Below are 21,624 nucleotides of genomic sequence, written 5' to 3'. Positions count from 1 at the left end.
AGACACCCGGGAGTCTGCTCCGGTAAGGAGGACAGCGGCAGCGGATCTCGGGGAGGGAGGACAGCGGCAGCGGATCTCGGGGAGGAAGGACAGCGGCAGCGTATCGCGGGGAGGGAGGACAGCGGCAGCGTATCGCGGGGAGGGAGGACAGCGACAGCATATCTCGGGGGGGGGGACAGAGTGGCAGCATGTTTTTTTTTGGTGCTTTTTTAAAGAAAAAAAACTTTTTCTTTAAAAAAGCACCAAACTTTTAGGGTGCGGCCTATATACGGGGGCGGCCTATATCCGAGCCAATACGGTATGCATTTTAACCCTCATATCGGGGTATAAGGCATTTCTGGAGGTAGAGTGGCACATAGGGGGTCAAAAGGCATATCATGGGGCACAGTGGCATATAGGGTTAAAAGGCATATCATAGGGCACAGTGGCATTTAGAGGGTTAAAAGGCATATCATGGGGCACAGTGGCATATAGGGAGTATAAGGCATTTCTGGGGCAGATGTGCATAACTGGGGGGGCAGGTTGGAAAATAGAAGGAAATAAAACCAAAATATTTTTCTCAATCATAGCTTTTATTAAAAAAATAGTTTATATGAATTAACATTTACTGGTAAAACTTTTTTCCTATAGGGTCGTCTTATATTCAGGCTTTTTCTTTTTTTCCTAAATTAATATTCAGATTTGGGGGGGGGTTGTCTTATAATCGAGCAGATACGGTAATTACTATAAATATAATTATACAACAACAGCGAAAATCTGGAAGCACTGAATTTGGAGGTGCCCATGTGTAACTTTCATATGCCGTCATTTTGGGGGGCTGTGGATGAACAATAGCATCATTTGAAGTGGCACTCAATATGTCAGATGTACATATGATGTAGTCCTGGGCGCCGGGCAGGCAGCAGGGTTAGGATACAGATCGGTGCAGGGGACAGGGGACCTGTATCCTACTTCCGGTGCCGGCACATCCGGAAGTTGTATATGCGTATTTTTGTTTCTTGTATATGCAGTTTTTGTTTCTTGTATGCCCTGTGCATGTGCAGAAGTTGCTCCCATTGATCAACACAGATCATGGTGTACAAGTACTTACGCCCAACTTAATCAAAAGACTAGGCTGCTTTCTCTGAGCTACACCACAACAGCTCTAGTGGTTAGCAGTCAACGTCTGGTTGAGAGACGCTGCGGGTACTGGCTACCTGTTTGTTACCCACACCTTGTACTATGCAATGTACAGCCCTAAATATGTAACATGTTACACGTATGTTATGTGGATATACGTAACATGAACTCCCTCCCTTTTCCTCCATGCTAGAAAGCAGGTTGTAAACGCAGAAAAGGTTATGGTATTTGTTAGCAGCGAAAAACTCATGCTACCCGGAGGGTAAACTCTGCATCCTCCCGCCCCTACAGCTGTTCACATCCGGGAGCGCGCGCCTTGGCGCTCGTGCTCGCCTTCGAGCTCCGCCCCTTCCACGTCACCAGACAGGCCGGGGGAAGACATGGCGGAGCGTAGGAGACACAAGAAGCGGATCCAGGTAACTGTCACCGTAGGGACTACGTGATATGTGCCTTGTCCTCTGGGAGTCAAGCTTTTCCCAGCCCGATGCTTATCTGGGGGGCTTGTGTGTATGAGGAGCTTATGGCCTCAGCAGGGGCGCCTTGGTATTTGAGTAGGGGGGTTCTGTGGCCCCTCTCTGTATACCGGAAAATGGAGGCTGAAATGCCGACATTGCATAAAGTATGAGCAGGGGCCCCAGCCTGCCTGCGTTCACTGCGCATAAAGCTACGCGTAATGGCATCACTTCACACGGCCATAATGCTGCCTGGTGGTCTCTGATACCGTGGCTGCACCCCCTCCGTAAGGTCGGTGTGTGCACCGGGGGCACGTGGTACTGTTTATATCCGGTACGTTATGTGTTCTAAGCAACGTAACCCAAACTATACATACACCGGGCTCATTGCGTCACGTATACCGTGTTAGTGTATACGGTGCATCTGTGCTCGTGTGAATACCTGATTTGATGTGTCCAACGACTTGTGTCCATGTGAAAAAGCTATAGTTATGTCCCCGGGCCTTAACCGTATGTTTGCCCCAAAGCTGTGTAGGCAGAACCTGTATGTACCCTTTTGACAGTACACCCGGGGGTTATACACATATACATGCCATGTATTAGTAATCTGTACCCGGTACTTCCATCAGTGTACTGACTGATGTGTAACATTAAGCCTGTATTACCGTATGGATATCCGGTGCAGAACACTGGGAACGATACATCTGTGTTTGTATTTGTGTACACAGGGTCCTGGGCATAGCTGTGCCGGCTCAATCTGCATTGATATAGGAAACATACATAAGTGGAGTTCCCACTGAATCCTTGTACACAGCATGTGCGCAGTATGTACATGGGGTTACTCTCTGCATTGTTAGATTGTGTGGAGACTTATTGTTCTTGTGACAATAGGTTGGTTTTCTGTGCAGGTGAGCACGTTCGTTAACTCCTTATGTTAATGTCTACTAAGACTTGTCGGTTTAGCCTGAGTCACAGATTTAAATATTCCGGTAGTCCAGAGTATTTGTGGCCGACAGACGTTTACAGGAGGTGAATATCTTTATATTTGACTCACTCTGCACTAAAGCATTCCAACATTTATGGGATACTTGGTATGAAATGCGCTGCAGAGCGACACACAACATATCTCTGGCTACTTAAATATGGATTGTAACCACACTGACATACACTCAAACATACACACCGTGCTCGGCCGCACAATGCATGCATGGTCCCGGTGATCGGATAACACCGAGGTGTATGGCTCGGGTACCCGAAACATGTTTAAAACAGGCAGCAAAGCAACATACCCTTTGCATTGTATCCATTCGGGAATCTGGTTCTTCTAGACATCAGGTCCAGTGGCACCAAATCATTTCGCTAGCCATATATCCACGCTTTACAGCCTGTATTATGTGCGCTACTGATGCTCATGTCATGCGGTGATAGTAGTGTCATCCTCCCAGATATTAATGACACTCGCTGCTCAGGGCTTCAAAGTGCAGTTCGTTTAGTTTCAGTGAGGGGGATTGATGCCGTAATTGCAAGATGCTTGCAGTTGTAACACCAATTTTAGGTCCTGTGACGTGCTTCACGAGTGGTTGGGTAGAGTCCTCTATGCAGGAGAGACCCACCAGGGATGCCATGTCATAATGAGTAATAAAGTTGACAAATTGAGATCCCCACACTGCTTTGCGGATGCCCATAATTCAGCTAGACAAGTAAATCTGTACTAAACAACTTTGACAGTGGCTGCCTCCTGAAAATATTAGTGCTTCTTGTGCAATCACACCCTAGCGGCTGGAATCGGGATAAAGCCTAGCAGCACCTTGTCATGCCGTGTCCTGCCGACCAGATATATTAATGTATCGCTTCATGAGAAGGATGGAGACGTAGCAGCTCTATCCATCCATCCATCCATCCATCCATCCATCCATCCATCCATCATGTTTGACAAGTGTTAAATCTAGAGTACTAGCTTTGTGTGCCTTTCCAATTATCTTTAATTTATTCACTAAAGGGAGTGAAGGTTGTTTTAACTCTTTCACTTTACTATGCATTATGAAGGTCCATCCCTAATGAACATCTGCTTCAGTAAGAGCATGATTGGCCCTATAGAATGTAAACCGAAAACTGAGACTTCTTCAGTAGATTATACGTTCTACAGGACCAACTCATTCCTTCGCTTTTTAAGAAAAATACCAGTGATGGCCCTTCTTATTGAATATCGGGTTGGGGAGTTGGAACCACAGCTGTCCTTTTAGTGAATAAACCCCTGTTTGTGCGCAGTCTGAAAAAAAATTCTGAAAAAAAAATATCAAGTTAGCACTCAAATTTGGCTCCTGACTTACACTAATATGTCCTCGTGCTAAGATAAGGTGATATGTCTTTTTAGATTAAAGGGACAACTGTGTCTATTTTTTGAAATAATTATTTGAGATGAAACCGTAAATCCCGTCGGTCTCCCCTTTCCGTGGTAAGCAAAAAAGGTTGCTGCTGGGGTTTAGCCCTGAACGAAAGCACCGGAGATAATATTTTGGGAGCGCGTGACACCGTGCTGCCAGTGCCTGATCTCACATATTGTAATTATCTTGCCAACTACCGGCAGTCTTGCTGGTCTGGCAGACGGGAAAACAAATCAGCAATTCCAAGCGAAATTTGGCCTCGCTGATCCCTGAGAAAAAAAAATTATCCTTTTAATTAACTGTTAAATAAACACACGTCTGTTACTTTAGTGTGAGTAACTTTTAACCGCAAATAACAATAACTGTATGGCAAGAGGGGCCACCGGCAGTCATTACTCGGCCCTTTGCCGGTGTCGGAGGCTTTTTGCTTAAAGTGGGTCAGTGGATTTGTGTATAAATCTGCAACAAGCCGATGTGCGCTGTTACCATCACACAGCCGAGGTACTAAAGTCCTATTGCAGTCACAGAAGCCAAAAATGATTTTTTTTTATTTTATTTTTTCTAATCTTTGATCCGGGAAAGCATTTGTTTGCTCGTAATTACCGTATGACAGTAGCTAGCCTGTAACAGCTGGACGGGTCTGTTGCCTGGTTATGTGATCATATAACAGGCCCAGCGGTGGTTTCATCTAATGCTATGGCTTTGGGCCAGAGAATGGGGATACATTCTGTTATTCATCATTGGATTGATCTCCTTGGGTAAACCTATCAATAATAGTGAAAAAGGATTACATTTTTTTTTTCATTTCAAAATTTTCTGTCCATCCTCCGTTTTGGTGGCTCAGCAGTAGCTGAGATGATTAAGTAGCCAGTGGGAGCAGTAGCTGCAGACACGCTGATAAACCTTATGCATTAGGCAATATAACTACAAATACCGTATTTGCTCGATTATAAGACGACCCCGATTATAAGACGACCCCCCAAAATCAAAATATTAATTTAGGAAAAAAACAAAAAGCCTGAATATAAGACGACCCTATAGGAAAAAAAGTTTTACCAGTAAATATTAATTCATGTAAATATATTTTTTAAATTTCCTTTTATTTGCCAACCTGCCCCCCCCAGTTATGCCACTCTGCCCCCAGAAATGCTTTATACCCCCCCTATTTGCCACTCTGCCCCATGATATGCCTTATACCCCTATATGCCACTCTGGCATATAGGGGGTTAAAAGGCATATCATGGGGCTGAGTGGCATATAGGGGGTTAAAATGCATTTCTGGAGGTATATATGCATATCATGGGGCTGAGTGGCATATAGGGGGTTAAAATGCATTTCTGGAGGTCCAGAAATGCATTTTAACCCCCTATATGCCACTCAGCCCCATGATATGCCTTTTAACCCAGCATGTACTGGCTGCCTTGGAGTGTGATTGCTGCTAACAGCAATCACACTCCTATCAAGCCAAGGCAGCCAGTACATGCTGGAACCTGGGGATGATAGTAGTGGGATTACAGCCTCCCTATGCCATGCTACAACCCCCACCCCCCTTACACATCCATGCTATCACACACAAACACACATTCACAAACATTTAAATACTCATTCATTCCATTAATCACACATACTTCACACATTAATCACACATACTTACCCAAAAACCCTTACCTGAACTGCAGATCTCTCACTCGAAGACTTCTGCAGGGGACCGGCTGTACCAGCAACTTCTCTGGCCCCGCCCCCAGAGGAGGGAGGGGGAGATAGAGTTCTGTGAGGAAGCTACAAGCTTCCTGTCCTCCTGCTTCTAACGGAAGAGACGCTGCTCGCGACCGGTAAGCAGCATGGCCCCAGCCATTTTTTTGGGGTCTGATTAGAAGACGACCCCGATTATAAGACGAGGGGTATTTTTCAGAGCATTTGCTCTGGAAAAAACCTCGTCTTATAATCGAGCAAATACGGTACATTGGATAAATATTTAAATGGGGCAGTAATGCACGTGTATCCAGGCATCGGTATGGCAGATGGCACCACTACATTCTCCTGTCACGGCACCGTTACACCTCACCAGTACCCGTATACTCTAGTGGCACACTTCTCTGTTAACATAACATACTATATGCACAGGTTTAATGAGCAATTTTGTTAAAGGGGTGGTTTAGTATCCCTGACGCCCCCATGATAGAGGTATGTTTATTAAAATACTCTGTGGGCGCTTTAATAATAAGCCCAGCGCATCTCTTGCACAGCTTTTACTTGAGCGGTGTGAAAGGGTAAATGCATATGGTGCATTCTGCGAAACAGACAACGTGAAAATGTAAAGGGACCACACAGCTGCCATATGCATTCAAATGCAAGTGATGGCTGGAGTGTGCCTTTACGAACAAAATCACATGCTATGCGTTCTTTAAACCCGTATCTAATACACCTTGTTCCTGTGTGGATGGACTCATTGAAAGCATGGTCTTATTTTGGGGGTTACACAAACTTATAGACATCCAAATACATAAGCTCTAGCTGCCCAGAGGAAAGGTTGTGTTACTGTGTGTTGGTTCTGATCATCCGTTGGGAGGTAACGTTTTATTTTCGTTCAGCTCAGGCCTGCCAATTAGTGGCTTCTTCAAGCCCAGTTTCAGTGGAAACGTTGGCTCCTCGTTGGCTTGAGGATCATGGCTGTTCCTGTTTTATGGCTGATGCATCTGGGGTTGTAATTATTAAGTAATGTTTCTGTAGGTAATAAATACTGAAGATATATTTTTTGTGTATATATTACTAGTAACTTTTTTGCCTTTACATCCTGGGAAGTTACCCTAAACATTTTGTCTTTTCTGAGAACAGCAGCTGTACTGGCTTTGATTTCTTCTAGATCTTGTGGTGTTAGGTTGATCATGTTGTGACATTGATGTACTGAAGCGTAACATACATAGAAACGCTGATGTATGTGTACATTGTGTATAGATATAATACTTTATTTCTAATGTTTTCTGTGTGTAATTGAGTGTAATAATAGGAAGGTGAAGTGCTTGTTGATGTCTACTCTAGTTATTGATTACACAAACGTTCGGTATCAGGTTAATTTTTACATGGTTTCAGTGTTAACCCTTGATCTTTTTTTTTTTTTTTTTTTTCTTCAAACTTTTTAAATAAAAAATGTTGTGCGGCTTAACTTGACATAAAAGCACCATATTTACCTTTTCGTCTGTCCGAGGGACATATTTAGAATTGGATACACCGTGGGTGGTTTGATGACACTAAGTGTTGCCCGCTAGGAACAAAACATCCCCTGGTTACTTTGCAGCCAGCAAAACGTACATTCTTCAGAGATTTTTTTTCTAGCTTTTTTCTATCGTTCCTATTTGCTGTCCTCCTTTGAAACCCCTTTTAGAATGAGCTGATGTGATTGTGTTCCCAAATAATATGCTCAAGTACCCAAATAATAGGCACCAATTTACAAACATATAATCATTTGTATTATTGAACTTAATTGAATGCACCAAAACTTTATAACCAAATCAGCTGTTATATTTTAAAGTTTTTTTTTGTTTGTTTTTGTTTTTGTCCAGATGCAGGTTTTGGAAAATAAATTGTAAAATGACTGAATGTTAGGACAGTTTTCTTTATTTCTCTTAAAGTTCAGGGTTTGTGTCGCTGTAGGGATTGACACATTTCAGGAATCGAGAAGCCAGGGAGAGGCGGTTCCATTATTATTATTATTGTTTTATATAGCGCTGTAGTTTCTTTTTAAAAGATGTACTCATATTGTCTTATCTTCTTGCAGGAAGTTGGTGAGCCCACCAAGGATGAGAAGGCTATTGCCAAATACCTGCGCTTTAACTGCCCATCGAAATCAACTAATATGATGGGGCATAGAGTTGATTACTTTGTGGGTAAGAACAATCCCTCACATCTTTGTCCGTTTAATTTAACCTTTTAATGGAAAGGATTCTACATTAATAAACCTTTTATAAATCTGGTCATTACTCAGCGATTCTGATCTCCCTAGCCCAGAAGAATACAAATCAAGAATTCATTTACTATGGTGCTAAGCTATGTGGCAGACTTCATGGCGTAATATTTATATATTTATAAATACCGAGCAAGCTTAACAAAGAATAAAATATTTGCGTGTCGGTTCCTTTATGAGCCAAGAAAGGATAATTCCTTAGGTTTCCCTGTTTATAAAAATAGATTTAAAAAAAATCTGCATGGGGGTACGTGGCCTTACTCTTGAATGTAGTTAGGAGCATGAGATAAGGGTATTAGTCCACAGAGATGTGCCTATAGATGACTGGGCAAGAAAAAACATATAATTGGAACACAAGCAATGTGGAAATACAGTAAACGTCCAGTAATAAAGTGACGTCAATTACTGATCTGCAGATTTGTATCACAACAGCTTAGGCTGCGATAAAACTTACATCCAATAGTCATTTTCTTAATGACCAAGATCACAAAGTCTTTTATTCTCATGCAATGTCTTTTAACCTTTAATGTTCAAAGTATAATTGTTTTACAGCTTCCAAAGCAGTGGACTGTCTTCTGGATTCGAAATGGGCAAAGGCAAGGAAAGGAGAAGAAGCCTTGTTTACTAACAGGGAGTCTGTGGTGGAGTTCTGCAATAGGTATGTTTTGTAGGAAGAAGTGAAGATTAAGTTTGAAACTGAGTGACTTAAAATATGTCATATTTGCAGTCTATGCAGTCATTATTGGAAACAAAGCATGATTCTGAGCAAAATCTGTAAACCAGTAGGAGTAGCTTTTGGGGGCAGAATTTGCTGCATCAGTTTTGAACATTTTTGTTGTCTTTTAAGTCAGCCATATAAACCGATTGTAGTTTGCATAATAGAACCTAATTTCTTTAAAAAATGGCCTTTTTATAAATATCCAACATGCATCATGTCGCAGTATGTGATTTCAAATTAAACAGACTAGGTTCATTTACCTATCACACAGACACAAACATTTCCAAATACTGTGTTATATCGGATGCCAAATATGTGGCATACAACATCATATACCTTCTTACCATGCATATATGCAGGCAATATTGTCCTAACAGTAAGGGCAGAGCTGATGGCCTTTTTGGACTCTGGGCTTAAGGTCACAGAGTACATTGCTACCTACGTTACACACTGTATTAAGATTCCAGAGGACTCTATGTACAGTAGGAAATTATGGAGCATGAACTTAAATGCAGGTTCCACAAGCCCATCCATCAGTGATGAAAATCCATCAGTTGAGTAGATAAATGTCACGTGTTCCCATAAAAAATGTATAGACTGTTAGACACCTAGGGTTTACAGCTTAGTTTAGTCATATGAATATATGTGTTTATGTGCCCACAGAACAGGTAGATGAGAAATGTGGGAGTCAAAGGAATAGTTTCTTGGAGCAGTGTAAGGGTAGGTGTATAGAAAGAATCAATGGAACAGTAATGAACGGAAGAGTTTACATTTCTTCTCAAAAACTGGTATAATGACTGCTATGTTGACCTATGTTTACACTTAACATAACTTTATGTGTAAAGGTGTAGCACGCAAACAGGAGCAATGCCTAATATCGCATTTGCAAAAATGTTTGCCCTTTAACGCCCAATGACAGCCCAGCCACGTCAGACATAAACGGTCAGGTAACGACCAATGATTAAACAAGCTTAGAAAGTGATCTATGATCACTTTCTTCACTTAAACTGTGTTGCTGTAATGCCTCGATGATTTTGCCACTCGCAAGATGGCGGCGCATCCTTTAAAAAAAAATAAAGTTGGAAAAGTTCGCTAGAGGGTCTCCAGACCCCCTTGAGAACTCTGGCTCCACTTGCAGGTTGAATACCGGTACTGCTTTTTAATCACAATGTGACTAGTAAAATATTTTAAAAATAATAAAAAAGCTTTAAAAAGTGGTAACATTTAAAAATAATTATGCATCAGAGGAACCATCCAGTTCCAGCAAAAATAAAAAAAATAAAAGTCCCAAAAAAATAAAATAAAAAAATAAAGTTAATTATTATGAGCAAGTGCTAAAATTAGCACTATCTTCCAAAAAATCTTGACACTGAAATGCTTTTACTTTAACTCTTTCCAATACCCAAGGGGTGTCTAATTTAAAAAAAAAAAAAAAAAAAAAAGAAAGAAAGAAAAAGGAATGGTTTGATGGGGTAAATTGGAGTGGCCAGGCTCAAAGATGGGGCATAAGCACAGACTGACCAAAATGGGGGGGGGGCGCACATCCCAAATGTGGAATTTAGCCCCCAAACACCAGACAAACCCATGGGTGGTATCACTGTACTTGGGAGATGTTCCTGAACACACACATTGGGGTGTTGCTTGATAGTGATGTATACCCGGAGCTATAAATTTATACCCGAAGTACAATTTGTGTGAAAAAAATTACTACCACAAACTTTGGCAAAGGCAGGTGGTAGAATATCACCCATGGAAAGGGTTAAAATACTAGCCTTTGAAATACCTTGGGGCATGGTTTGGGGTGAATTGAATTAGCCAGCTTTAAAGATGGCTCTATTGGGACACGGGGGCAGTAGGACCAGATGTAAAAGTTCCAAGTTAAAAAATGCACAATTCCTAAATGTGGCGTCTTACCTCCCAAACAAATACCAGAAATAGCACATGGGGCAGAATGACCAGATTTGGAAAAAAATTGTTTTGAAATAGCAAAACGCTACTTGTACTTATTGCCCAATAACTTGCAGAAAAAACATTGGGTATTTCTGAACTCAGGACACATAGTAGAATCTATTTAGCAGTTTTTTTCATCATATTTTATTTTTTTTATAGGAAATTAGATAATATGATCAAAAAAAGGTATCTGAACAAAAGCCCTTCTTTACCTGAAAAAAACAACAACATATACCTGGCCTATGTCTGTAGCCTTTATTTTTTGCTAGCTCTTTAATAAGCATGATGACGATAATTATTGGATGACCAAGGTTATGGCATTTAACCACAGTAATGGTTTTAACATCTAAAACAGTAACAATTTTTATCATCTAGAGTTGTCTATTTTATAATCAGTGGCTTTTCATTTAGTAAGTGATGCTTTTTATTTAGTATGCAGACCCCATGAGTTTAATGCTTCTATCAGCAGTAGATATTAAGGGGCCAGTGCACAGTGTGTGTTCATGGATTATGTGATGACTACTGTGAGAACTGTCAATACAGTCTTATTATTAAAGAGTAGTTACAAAACAGCATAAACCTAGCAAAATTCAGGTTTTCCTTTTTTTCTTGTATCTGCGCCCGATGTAGCATTAATGTAATTGATCAATTCAGCAAGAAGATTTTTGGACTGGCCCTCTGACAAGGTTGCAATTCACAGTGGTGGATCCCATAGCTATTGGGTTGGTGGAAAATACCGCTAGCTGCAATAATTAATGGGAATTGCAAGACACTGATCATCGAACCCTCTCAATGGACCTTGCAGTCCCATATTCATCCTATGGCTACACCTTTGTGAGGGCCGCTTCAAGAGATTCTTGAAAGTTTTTTATATATATACATATACATATACATATATGTGTGTGTGTGTGTGTGTATATATATATATATATATATATATATATATATATATATATATATATATATATATATATATATATATATATATATATATATATATATAAATCGTAACTTTTGTAACCTTTTTTTTAGGCTTTTGAAAAAGCAATTTTTCCACCGCGCATTAAAAGTGATAAAGATGAAACCTGAGAAAGATCTAAAGAAAGAGAAGGAGAAAGGAAAGAATGACAGTGGAAAGGAAGAGGAAAAAAAGAGCAAGAAAGATGTATCCAAGGATGAGAAAGCCAAGAAGGAGAAAGAGAAGAAAAAGGATACTGATAAAGATGAAGCTAAAAAGGTAAGAAAACCAAAATACTGGAGTAGGGCTGCAACTAACGATTATTTTAATAATCGATTAGTTGGCCGATTATTTTTTCGATTAATCGGATAAAAAAATGCAATTTTTTTAAATTTAAAATAATGTAATAAAAAACGTACAATTTACACTTTCATCTCTTTATTGCAATGGCCTCTCTCTATTCACCTTCTTATTTTACTGACATAATAATAAAAGCTACAAGAACCCAAACACGGTGTTTCTCAAACTAGGTTTTAATACAAAGTTATTAGTAAATATTAATTCATATGTTAACTATTTTTCATATTTAATAAAAACTATGAGAAAAAAAGCCTTGTTTAAATTTTTTTTATTTGCCACTCTGCCCCCATATATGCCTTATACCTCTTATATGCCAGATTCCACTGTGCCACCTGATATGCCACTGTGCCCCTGATATGCCTTATACTCCTTATATGCCAGTGATATGCAACTGAGCCCCCTGATATACCTTTTACCCCCAGATGTTTTATGACCCCCTGATATGCCTAATATCGATATGCCTTATACCCCCTATATTCCCTGAAATTCATAATACCCCCCATACACCACTATAACTCACCCATACACAACTTTGGCTCCTCCCCCTCCCATACACCACTCTGGCTCCTCCCCCTCCCACACATCACTTTGCCTCCTCCCCCTCCCATACACCACTTTGCCTCCTCCCCCCTCCCATACTTCACTCTGCCTCCTCCCATACCCCACTCTGCCTCCTCCCCCCTCCCATAAACCACTCTGGCTCCTCCCCTCTCCCATACAACTCTGGCTCCTCCCCCTCCTATACTCCACTCTGCCTCCTCCCGCTCCCATACTCCACTCTGTCTCCTCCCCCCTCCCATACTCCACTCTGCCTCCTCCCCCCCTCCCATACTCCACTCTGCCTCCTGTCAGCAACGGATCTTCACTAGACAAGGACTTTCACTGCAGCTTCATAGAAGCCACAATGTAAGTGAAGTGCAGTAACGGAGGCTGTCTGTGCGATGCAGACACTCACAGGCTGACAGAGAATCATCCTCTCTGTCAGCTGGTGGGGGTCTGCATCGCACAGACAGCCTCCGTTACTGTCAGTAAGGGAGCCGGGTAGAGAGACAGAGTGGCGTATGGGAGGGGGAGGAGCCACAGTGGTGTATGGGAGGGTGGCTCCCATACACCGTTCTGACTCCTCCCCCTCCCATACACCGCTCTGCCTCTCTACCCTGCTCCGTTACTGACAGTTCACTTACACTGCAGCTTCATAGAAGCCACAGTGTAAGTGAAGTGCAGTAACGGAGGATGATTCTCTGTCAGCCTGTGAGTGTCTGCATCGCACAGACAGCCTCCGTTACTGCACTTCACTTACACTGTGGCTTCTATGAAGCTGCAGTGAAAGTCCTTGTCAGTAACGGTGCCGGGTAGAGAGGCAGAGTGATGTATGGGAGGGGGGAGGAGGCAGATGGGAGGGGGAGAGAGACGGAAGTGAGAGACCGGCCGACAGTGAGGGGAATCCAGGTCTCCTGCAGCGTTGCGGGGGATCTAGGATTCCGGTGTTATAATCCGATCTCTGTTTGAGATCGGATTATTATAAGGAGAGGAGTTTTTCAGAGCATTTGCTCTGAAAAAAAACCTCTTTTTATAATCGATAAAAATCGATTCGATTAATCGATGATGAAATTCGTTGCCAACGATTTTCATAATCGATTATCGATATTATCGATTAGTTGTTTCAGCCCTATACTGGAGCTTTGTGAAAGGAATCACACTTACTTTTAAGACTTTTAATCTTTGCCAAAAGATTAACATCTAGATTATGAATCATGACTTGTCATTGGAGTATTCACAAAAAGTTAATTTGAACAAACACTGGCACAAAACTCTTGTTTCTGTAGTTGTTTCGCTGAAGCTGAGTTACAGTGCTCATTAAAGATAAGTTTGCAACCTTTGGGAACCTTGTAGATGCTCTCTAAATTCACAAATCACTCAGTCCTCCTTTTTGCAGGAAGAAACTCCCGGCTCACCAAAGAAAAAAGAAACCAAAAGAAAGTTTAAGTTGGAACCCCATGAGGATCAAGTTTTTCTCGATGGTAGCGAGGTACGACCATATTGGCCAGCGCGGTACTGTGTTTGTCTAAGAACCAAGAGCTGAACTGGGGTTAGCCAAATATATGGCGTTGCCCTATTTATAATGCGGTACCCAGCACCAACCCAGCCCTTCTTGTCGGCAGATGACCACACGGTTCCCTCCGAGCTGAGCAGCTTGTTGAAGCGCTCATTACAGAATCACTAATATTTGATTTGAAACTGAGTGACTTAACATATGTCATATTTGCAGTCTATGCAGTCATTATTGGAAACAAAGCATGATTCTGAGCAAAATATGTAAACCAGTACTAAAAAAGTATAACTTTGCCTCTATCTGGTTCTAACAAAAGTCCCCTTGTAATAAACATTTAGTATTGGTGTAGTTTTACTGCATATTTGGAATAACACAACCTTTGTGAAAATTTGTAAGACATTTGTTTAGTTATATCTGTAATTGTGTTTTCTTTGTGTTTTGCTTGTTCTACTTTTCATTTCTATGTTTTTAAAAATATTTCAGGTATATGTGTGGATATATGACCCAGTACATTTTAAAACGTTTGCTATGGGCCTCATCCTTGGTAAGTAAATGCAGACACATCTGTGTGTAGAAGATTGCAATGCCGATGGCAGAGGACCTTTTAGCATCATGGACTGGGGACCCGGCAATCTAATATAATCGAATCAGTGGGCTTTTCCAACATAATGGGAGTGTAAAAGTAACCTCAAGCTGCTTCTTACAGGACACACCAATATCTGCATTCAATTCTTTGCATGCATTTCAAATGCACATAGAACATCATTTGTCATTCCAGGTTACATTTCATGTGGGCAGCTAATATTTAGAGCACAAAGGGGATTGGATCAGTGGCAGATGATAAACTTTGTTTGCATATATTCGTTTTCTGTAGCTATAGGATATTTGCAGCCAGATGTTTGAATAATAATTTAGCAGTGTGACGAGTTAAGTGCCCTGCCTGCTAAACCGTCATATTGTGCACCTCAGTACTAATGGCGTTTCCCTGTTACAGTAATCGCAGTGATAGCTGCCACTCTCTTCCCGCTGTGGCCTGCTGAAATGCGTGTTGGGGTTTATTATCTAAGTGTTGGAGCCGGATGTTTTGTGGCCAGTATTCTCCTCCTTGCTGTTGGTATGTATGATTCGTAGGTAAATGTGCGTGTTAGTGTGAAGCCTGCAATGCCGTGTCATGTATTAGCCTCATGATTTCCGTTACATCGCGTTTCCCAAGTCTACACGACACTCAATACTCAGACTGTATGTAATTCTAAGTTCTACAGTTCTAATACACAAAATAAAGATTACCGTATATTCCGGCGTATAAGACGACCCCCAACTTTTACAGTCCAAATATAGAGTTTGGACTATACTCGCCGTATAAGACTACCCCTCTACCCAGCGTACAACAACCAGCCAATCACGGCAAGCGATGTACCTTACCGGTGATTTGCTGGTTGATTTGCTGACATATACATACATGCACTGCCCTTACACACACACACACACACACATATATAATATATATATCTATATATATATCTACACATATGCCTGTCCATACATACACATTTATACACTGCCCTCACCACACACCCCTGCCTTTACACACACATGTATATGTATATATATATATATATATGTGTGTATATAAGGGCTGCAACAACTAATCGATAATAATCGATAATGAAATTCGTTGCCAACGAATTTCATTATCGATTAGTTGAATCGATTATTATCGATTATAAAATGAGGGTTTTTTCAGAGCAAACGCTCTGAAAAATACCCCTCATTATATAAACCGTTTCAGTGACTCACAGCAGCAGCTCCTACTTACCAGTCCCTCCCTGTAATCACTGTGACAACTGGCCCCGTCCCTTCCTTCTCCCAGAAGGCCAGAACCACATGGCTGTGACACTCTAACTGTAAGTATAAAATTAATATTTGGGCTACTGAAAGTTAGGGAAGGTGGGGGTTAATTTAGGGGCAGTTATGCTTAATGGAGTGTTTAGGGTTAATTTAGGGGCAGCTATGGTAAATGGGGTGTTTAGGGGCAGCTATGGTAAATGGGGTGTTTAAGGGCAGCTATGGTTAATGGGATGTTTAGGTGCAGTTATGGTTAATGGGGTGTTTAGGGTTAATTTAGGGGCAGCTATGGTTAATGGGGTGTTTAGGGTTAATTTAGGAGCAGCTGTGGTTAATGGGGTGTTTGGGGTTAATTTGAGGCAGTTGTGGTTAATGGTGTGTTTAGGGTTAATTTAGGTGCTGTTGTGGTTGACAGGGTCTTTAGGGTTAATTTAGGGGATGCTGTGGTTAATGGGGTGTTTAGGGTTAATTTAGGGGCAGTTATGGTTAATGGGTTGTTTAGGGTTAATTTAGGGTAGTTGTTTTGATGGGGTATTTAGAGTTAATTTAAGGGTAGTTATGGTTAATGGGGTGTTTAGGGTTAATTTGATTAATTTAATAAAGTTAACTTAAGGTGCAGTTAGAGATAAAGGGGGCCAAACTAAGGGGAATCTAAATCCTGGGGGCCGTGAAGATTAACCCAGTATTTATTTATAAAAGTATGGTGTCAGTGTGATGCGAACGGGTCTGTGACTCTGAGGGGACTATGAGATATCGGGCATATCTGGGGAGGACAGAGTGACATATCTGGGGGTATAGGGCATATACATTATATAAGGCATATGTGGGGAGGGCAGTGTGGCATGTCTGGGGAGGACGGAGTGGTGTATCAGGGTGTATAAGGCATATCTGGGGGCAGCGTGGAATGTCTGGGAGGCAGTGTGGCAGGTCTGGGGAGGATGGAGTGGTGTATCAGGGGGTATAAGGCGTATCAGGCACAGTGGCATATGTGGGGGTGGAGTGGCATATGTGGGAGGCAGCGTGGAGTGGCATATGTGGGAGGCAGCGTGGAGTGGCATATGTGGGAGGCAGCGTGGAGTGGCATATGTGGGAGGCAGCGTGGAGTGGCATATGTGGGAGGCAGCGAGGAGTGGCATATGTGGGAGGCAGCGAGGAGTGGCATATGTGGGAGGCAGCGAGGAGTGGCATATGTGGGAGGCAGCGAGGAGTGGCATATGTGGGAGGCAGCGTGGAGTGGCATATGTGGGAGGCAGCGTGGAGTGGCATATGTGGGAGGCAGCGTGGCATATGTGGGAGGCAGCGTGGCATGTCTGGGAGGCAGCATGGCAAGCCTGGGCTCAAATGTGCATAAATTGGGGGGGCTGGTTGGGAAATAAAGACAAGAAATACATTTTATCAAAGTTTTTTTTATTCTGCTGTTTGTATTTAACATCATTTGTTTATTAAATTATTTTAAATAAATGAAAAATGTACATTCATTTTTTTTATCCGATTAATCGATTAATCGACAAAATAATCGGCCAACTAATCGATTATGAAAATAATCGTTAGTTGCAGCCCTAGTGTATATATATATATATATATATATATATATATATACACACACACACACGTATGTATATATATATACACACACACACCAGTGTGTATATATATGTGTATATATATATATATTTCTCCCCCCTTTCTCCCCATCTCTTACCTTATCTTCTGTCTTCTTTCTTCCATCCAGTTGTGGGAGCCCGAGGTCTGGCACTTCAGACCTCGGCTTCCCTGCTCTCTAATCACTAGGCGCCGGCTATTGATGCCGAGCGCCGGGACATGACATCATCCCTGCGCTCGGCATCAATAGCCGGCGCATGGTGATTAGAGAGCAGGGAAGCCGAGGTCTGAAGTGCCAGACCTCGGGAAGCCCGAGGTCTGGCACTTCAGACCTCGGCTTCCCTGCTCCCTCATCACTACGTGCCGGCAATTAAAGCCGGGCGCCGGGACATGACGGCATGCCTGCGCTCGGCCTCAATAGCGTAGTGATTAGAGAGATTGGTGGCTTCGTGGGAACCTCCGGCTTGGTAAGTACCCGGCGTATAAGACGACCCCCCACTTTTAAGAAGATTTTTTTGGGTTAAAAAGTCGTCTTATACGCTGGAATATACGGTAATATAAGAATAATACTATATATGTATAAGGAACCAACATTATATGTATACCATGCGTAAAATCATCTTAATTTCCAATTAACATGGTCTGCGTGATTATTTCTTCTTAAGTTACCTCTCAAGTTGCTGGTTTTTATTGATCCGTTTACAGAGCTTTTGTTAAGGGTGACTTTTGTTAAGTCAAGCTGAATTTTGGTAATCGTTACTTTAATGATAGATTCTAATAACTACCTAGTTCTTATGCTTGTTACTTTTTGCAGTGTGATTAACTACAGGGTCCATTGACTAAGATTTCCTTTGTATGCTTTCTTTTTTTGTAATATCTTGTGTATATTCTGCTCTTAGCAAGGTGCATTCTCTTCCTCATCATTTGGCTCTTGACTGGGGGAAGACATCATTTCTGGTTCCTGCCCAACCTGACTGCAGATGTAGGTTTCATCGACTCCTTCCGACCACTTTATACACATGAGTACAAAGGACCAAAGGCTGACCAGAAGAAAGACGAGAAGTCAGATGGCAAAAAGTCTGTGAAATCTGATAACGAGGACAAATCTGACAGCGAGAAAAAGGAAGACGAAGAAGACAGGAAAGCCGAAGCAGCGGAGGGGTCAGGAACAGAAGGCTCTGGAGCAGAGCGGCAGTCTGACACGGACAGCGATAGGAGAGAAGATGAGGGCTCGCAGCACAGCAGTGGAAATGGGAACGACTTTGAAATGATTACAAAAGAGGAACTTGAGCAGGAAACGGATGAAGGTGATTGCGAGGAGGAAGATAATGAAAACGAGGAAACAAACGAATCGACACCTTTATGTGAAAAATCGTAATTACGCAGACGCAGCAATGTGACAGTTGATGTGCAAATGAATGGATTTTTCTGTGGAGTGATCACCAAAACATAACACACTTTCTTCACTGTCTTCTCTCTTATATGCAGGATCTTTTAGGGATCATCAAATTCGTTAGGCAATTAAAAACACTCTTCAAGAAAAAGGAAAATGTGCTTTTAATGGAAGTTTGTGCAGTCTGCCCACTTGTACAGTGCAAAGTCCAAAACTAAGTGGTACATATTCATGATGCCCCCTTCCCCCACTTCTAACTTTCTGAAATTTGCCATACTCCAGTGTAGAATAACGTGATCCAGCCCTGAAATCCATGCTGTGTGGGGTTAGATTCTGGCAGTCTGACGTCTACATGATGCACACATACATTGCTGCCGGTCTGGTGCATACTATTGCAATAGGTCTCTTCATTTCAGAAAGCTTATTCGAAAGCCTCAGCAGCTCTCAGTTGTAGCAAAATAATGCAATCGGTTTATAAAATATATATTTTTAAAGAGCTCCTTTCTAGCTTCTAGATCCTGTCTTTGTGTTCCAGAATCCTTCCGACAGCAAAGTAACATTTATTGTTGGAGAAAATCCTTTACTCTCTATATTTATGATCCACAAAAGTGTTCTTTTTAATGATTTTGATGATCCCTTATAACATGTAGTCCTATATTATGTCTGTCCATTATGTGTAGTGAAAAGTAGATTTTTTTTTAATGCAATCTTTAAATATTGTTAACCCTTCCCTTCTAACAGTTAAGATGCCATCTTTAGTCAGTAGTAATACTGAAAAAGTACTGTGTATTTTTCTAGTATTGATGGTACTTTGTTCTCTGCCATGTAAGCAGTAGTTAGGAGTAATAAGAACCTGGACTTGTATTTAAGTTTAAAGCCAAGGCACTTTCAACGTAATCATTCTCATGCCTTCTCTTGATCTAACCAAATGAACAATCTTTCTGCCTGGAAAATCACCTTATGGCAGGTAGAGGATTAAAGGGTGCATTTACTCAACTTACGTTTCTAGAATAATTTGTTGAACACCGTTTTCTGTACTCATGGTCGGTCTATAGTGATGTCACAGGAGTGGATGATGACCAGTCAGATTGCTCTTGAATGCTCTGTGCTGTGTTCCCTTTTCCACCACCCTGCAGTTTAGTACATGTAGCTGTTATGTGTATAAACGAATGTCACCTTGTGGGCCAGGATAGAAGGCAAGCCGAGGGTGGTTTTAAGGGCTGACTTCAAACATTGTCATTTTGAAAAGTGACCTGGAAAAGAAGTGAGAATTTTTATGGCGTTCGTCAGAGTGTGTGCACCTTTAAAACATGTCCTGAAGTGTACTGTACAGTTTTGCAAACTGAAGGAAAAAAAACACAAAAAAAGAAAAAAAATATTGCAAACCTCCAAGGTGGATGTAATTCAATAAACTGTAATATCAATGCTTGTTGCAAATGTTTGTCAGGCATAATTGGCATATGTAAATTGACATATATATGATACTTATATGCAGGCTTGCTCCTGAATGTAGGATGTGGAGGTATGTTCTTAATGAAGCAGTTATAGATAGTCCCCCTGTACAATCCATTCACTAAGTTGACTGCTAGTGGGATGGTGTACTTAATCAACATGTCCCAAAAGAATATTACTACATCCATACGTATGCAACACTGCATGTGAAAGTGTATATTTCTAATAAAGGATTAACGATAGGGGCTGCTACTTGTGGCTTCTTATCCGTTGGTGGGCTTACAGATAATGCCGATTTATACCATTCATGTCCGCTTGAGTCCCAGATCATCTTTGTTCTGGATTTTCTGCCAGAAAGTGGATTGGGAAACTTTAAAGTTAAAAACTGCTATAAAGCCACTGGCTTCATAATTGCTAATTTAGATGATGGATGTTCAGATCTAAGTTATAAACTTAAAGTTGAAAAGGCCTGCGGGTTGTGGCCAATATATTGGTGTGTTTTAAAACAGGTGGTTTCATCCATTTAATATCAAGAAAAGAAAGCCCTTAATTCCTCGGAAAATCTTTGAGGGATAAAGATGTTTTCACAGCCTAGTTTTGTGCCAACATTCCATGTATGTAAGTATAAGTAAAACTATGCTTATTAAATATAAAGGTGACAAAATATTTCTGTCTACATGTACCGGAGTCATTTATTTTGGGGATGTACAGTGTACTGTGATTTTTGGGGGAGACGCCACTTCTAAAAGCACTTTTTTCTTTTATTCTTTATTTTGGACACACAAGATCGTGAAGAGGCAGAAAGTAAGCGCACAAATTCTCTTTTTTTAAAAAAAAAAAAAAAATTGGGTGTAAAGTAGATATTGTTTAGAAGAGACATAAGGGACTTTAGTCGTAGGCGTCTTAGAATTTCAGTGGCTATTTATTTCACCTTCATTCCAAAGAATGGTGCAGGTGGCAGAGAAAAGGCAAATATTAAAATGACTTTAAATGATTAAAAATTTACCAACCCCTTGCTTCTCTGCCAACATTTGCTATCAGATGACCTGCAGGTTTGGGTTTTGATATGGCCCTCATAAGACAAACTATTTCCATTTTAAACCACACTGATGTGCACTTTTATTGTTATTTGAAAGGAGATGAGCCTGGTCCCCAGCAGCCTGAAACAAACATTCATTTTGAACTACCCTGATAACTACTAACATTGTGCCACTAACAACAAATCTTCTAACATGGCCAGTAGGTCACTTCTGATGTCAGCAGATGTGTCCCCTTCTCCATAAAGAGCAGCATTGGGGAGCATCTGTTTGCTAGTTTTTTCAGCTGTGGATCTCTCAGGTCATTTAGACTTAGTGTTGGCCCTCTGGTTAACTCCTT

General features: G+C 41.3%; 1 protein-coding gene across 1 annotated transcript; it reads left to right on the top strand.

Annotated features, from left to right (window-relative positions):
• The first annotated feature begins 1,428 nt into the window (after nucleotides 1–1,428).
• On the top strand, nucleotides 1,429–19,791 carry SEC62 (SEC62 homolog, preprotein translocation factor). The gene is made up of 8 exons (XM_053458504.1): nucleotides 1,429–1,535; nucleotides 7,731–7,839; nucleotides 8,469–8,574; nucleotides 11,617–11,821; nucleotides 13,839–13,931; nucleotides 14,439–14,499; nucleotides 14,950–15,069; nucleotides 18,302–19,791. Exons 1-8 carry the CDS (start codon nucleotides 1,500–1,502, stop codon nucleotides 18,778–18,780), a joined length of 1,209 nt encoding a protein of 402 aa, XP_053314479.1. The 5' UTR covers nucleotides 1,429–1,499; the 3' UTR covers nucleotides 18,781–19,791.
• The last annotated feature ends 1,833 nt before the right edge of the window (nucleotides 19,792–21,624 follow it).

The sequence above is a fragment of the Spea bombifrons genome, chromosome 3, assembly GCF_027358695.1.
Source record: "Spea bombifrons isolate aSpeBom1 chromosome 3, aSpeBom1.2.pri, whole genome shotgun sequence".
In the NCBI taxonomy this organism is placed as follows: domain Eukaryota; kingdom Metazoa; phylum Chordata; class Amphibia; order Anura; family Pelobatidae; genus Spea; species Spea bombifrons.
This window is presented reverse-complemented; position numbering and strand designations above follow the sequence as displayed.

Bases quoted from the DNA above. Each gene is read 5' to 3' on its own strand.
- SEC62 (XM_053458504.1), top strand. From the start codon at position 1,500: ATGGCGGAGCGTAGGAGACACAAGAAGCGGATCCAG. The intron at 1,536-7,730 runs GTAACTGTCACC...ATCTTCTTGCAG, and splicing joins GACACAAGAAGCGGATCCAG to GAAGTTGGTGAGCCCACCAA. The intron at 14,500-14,949 runs GTAAGTAAATGC...TCCCTGTTACAG, and splicing joins TGCTATGGGCCTCATCCTTG to TAATCGCAGTGATAGCTGCC.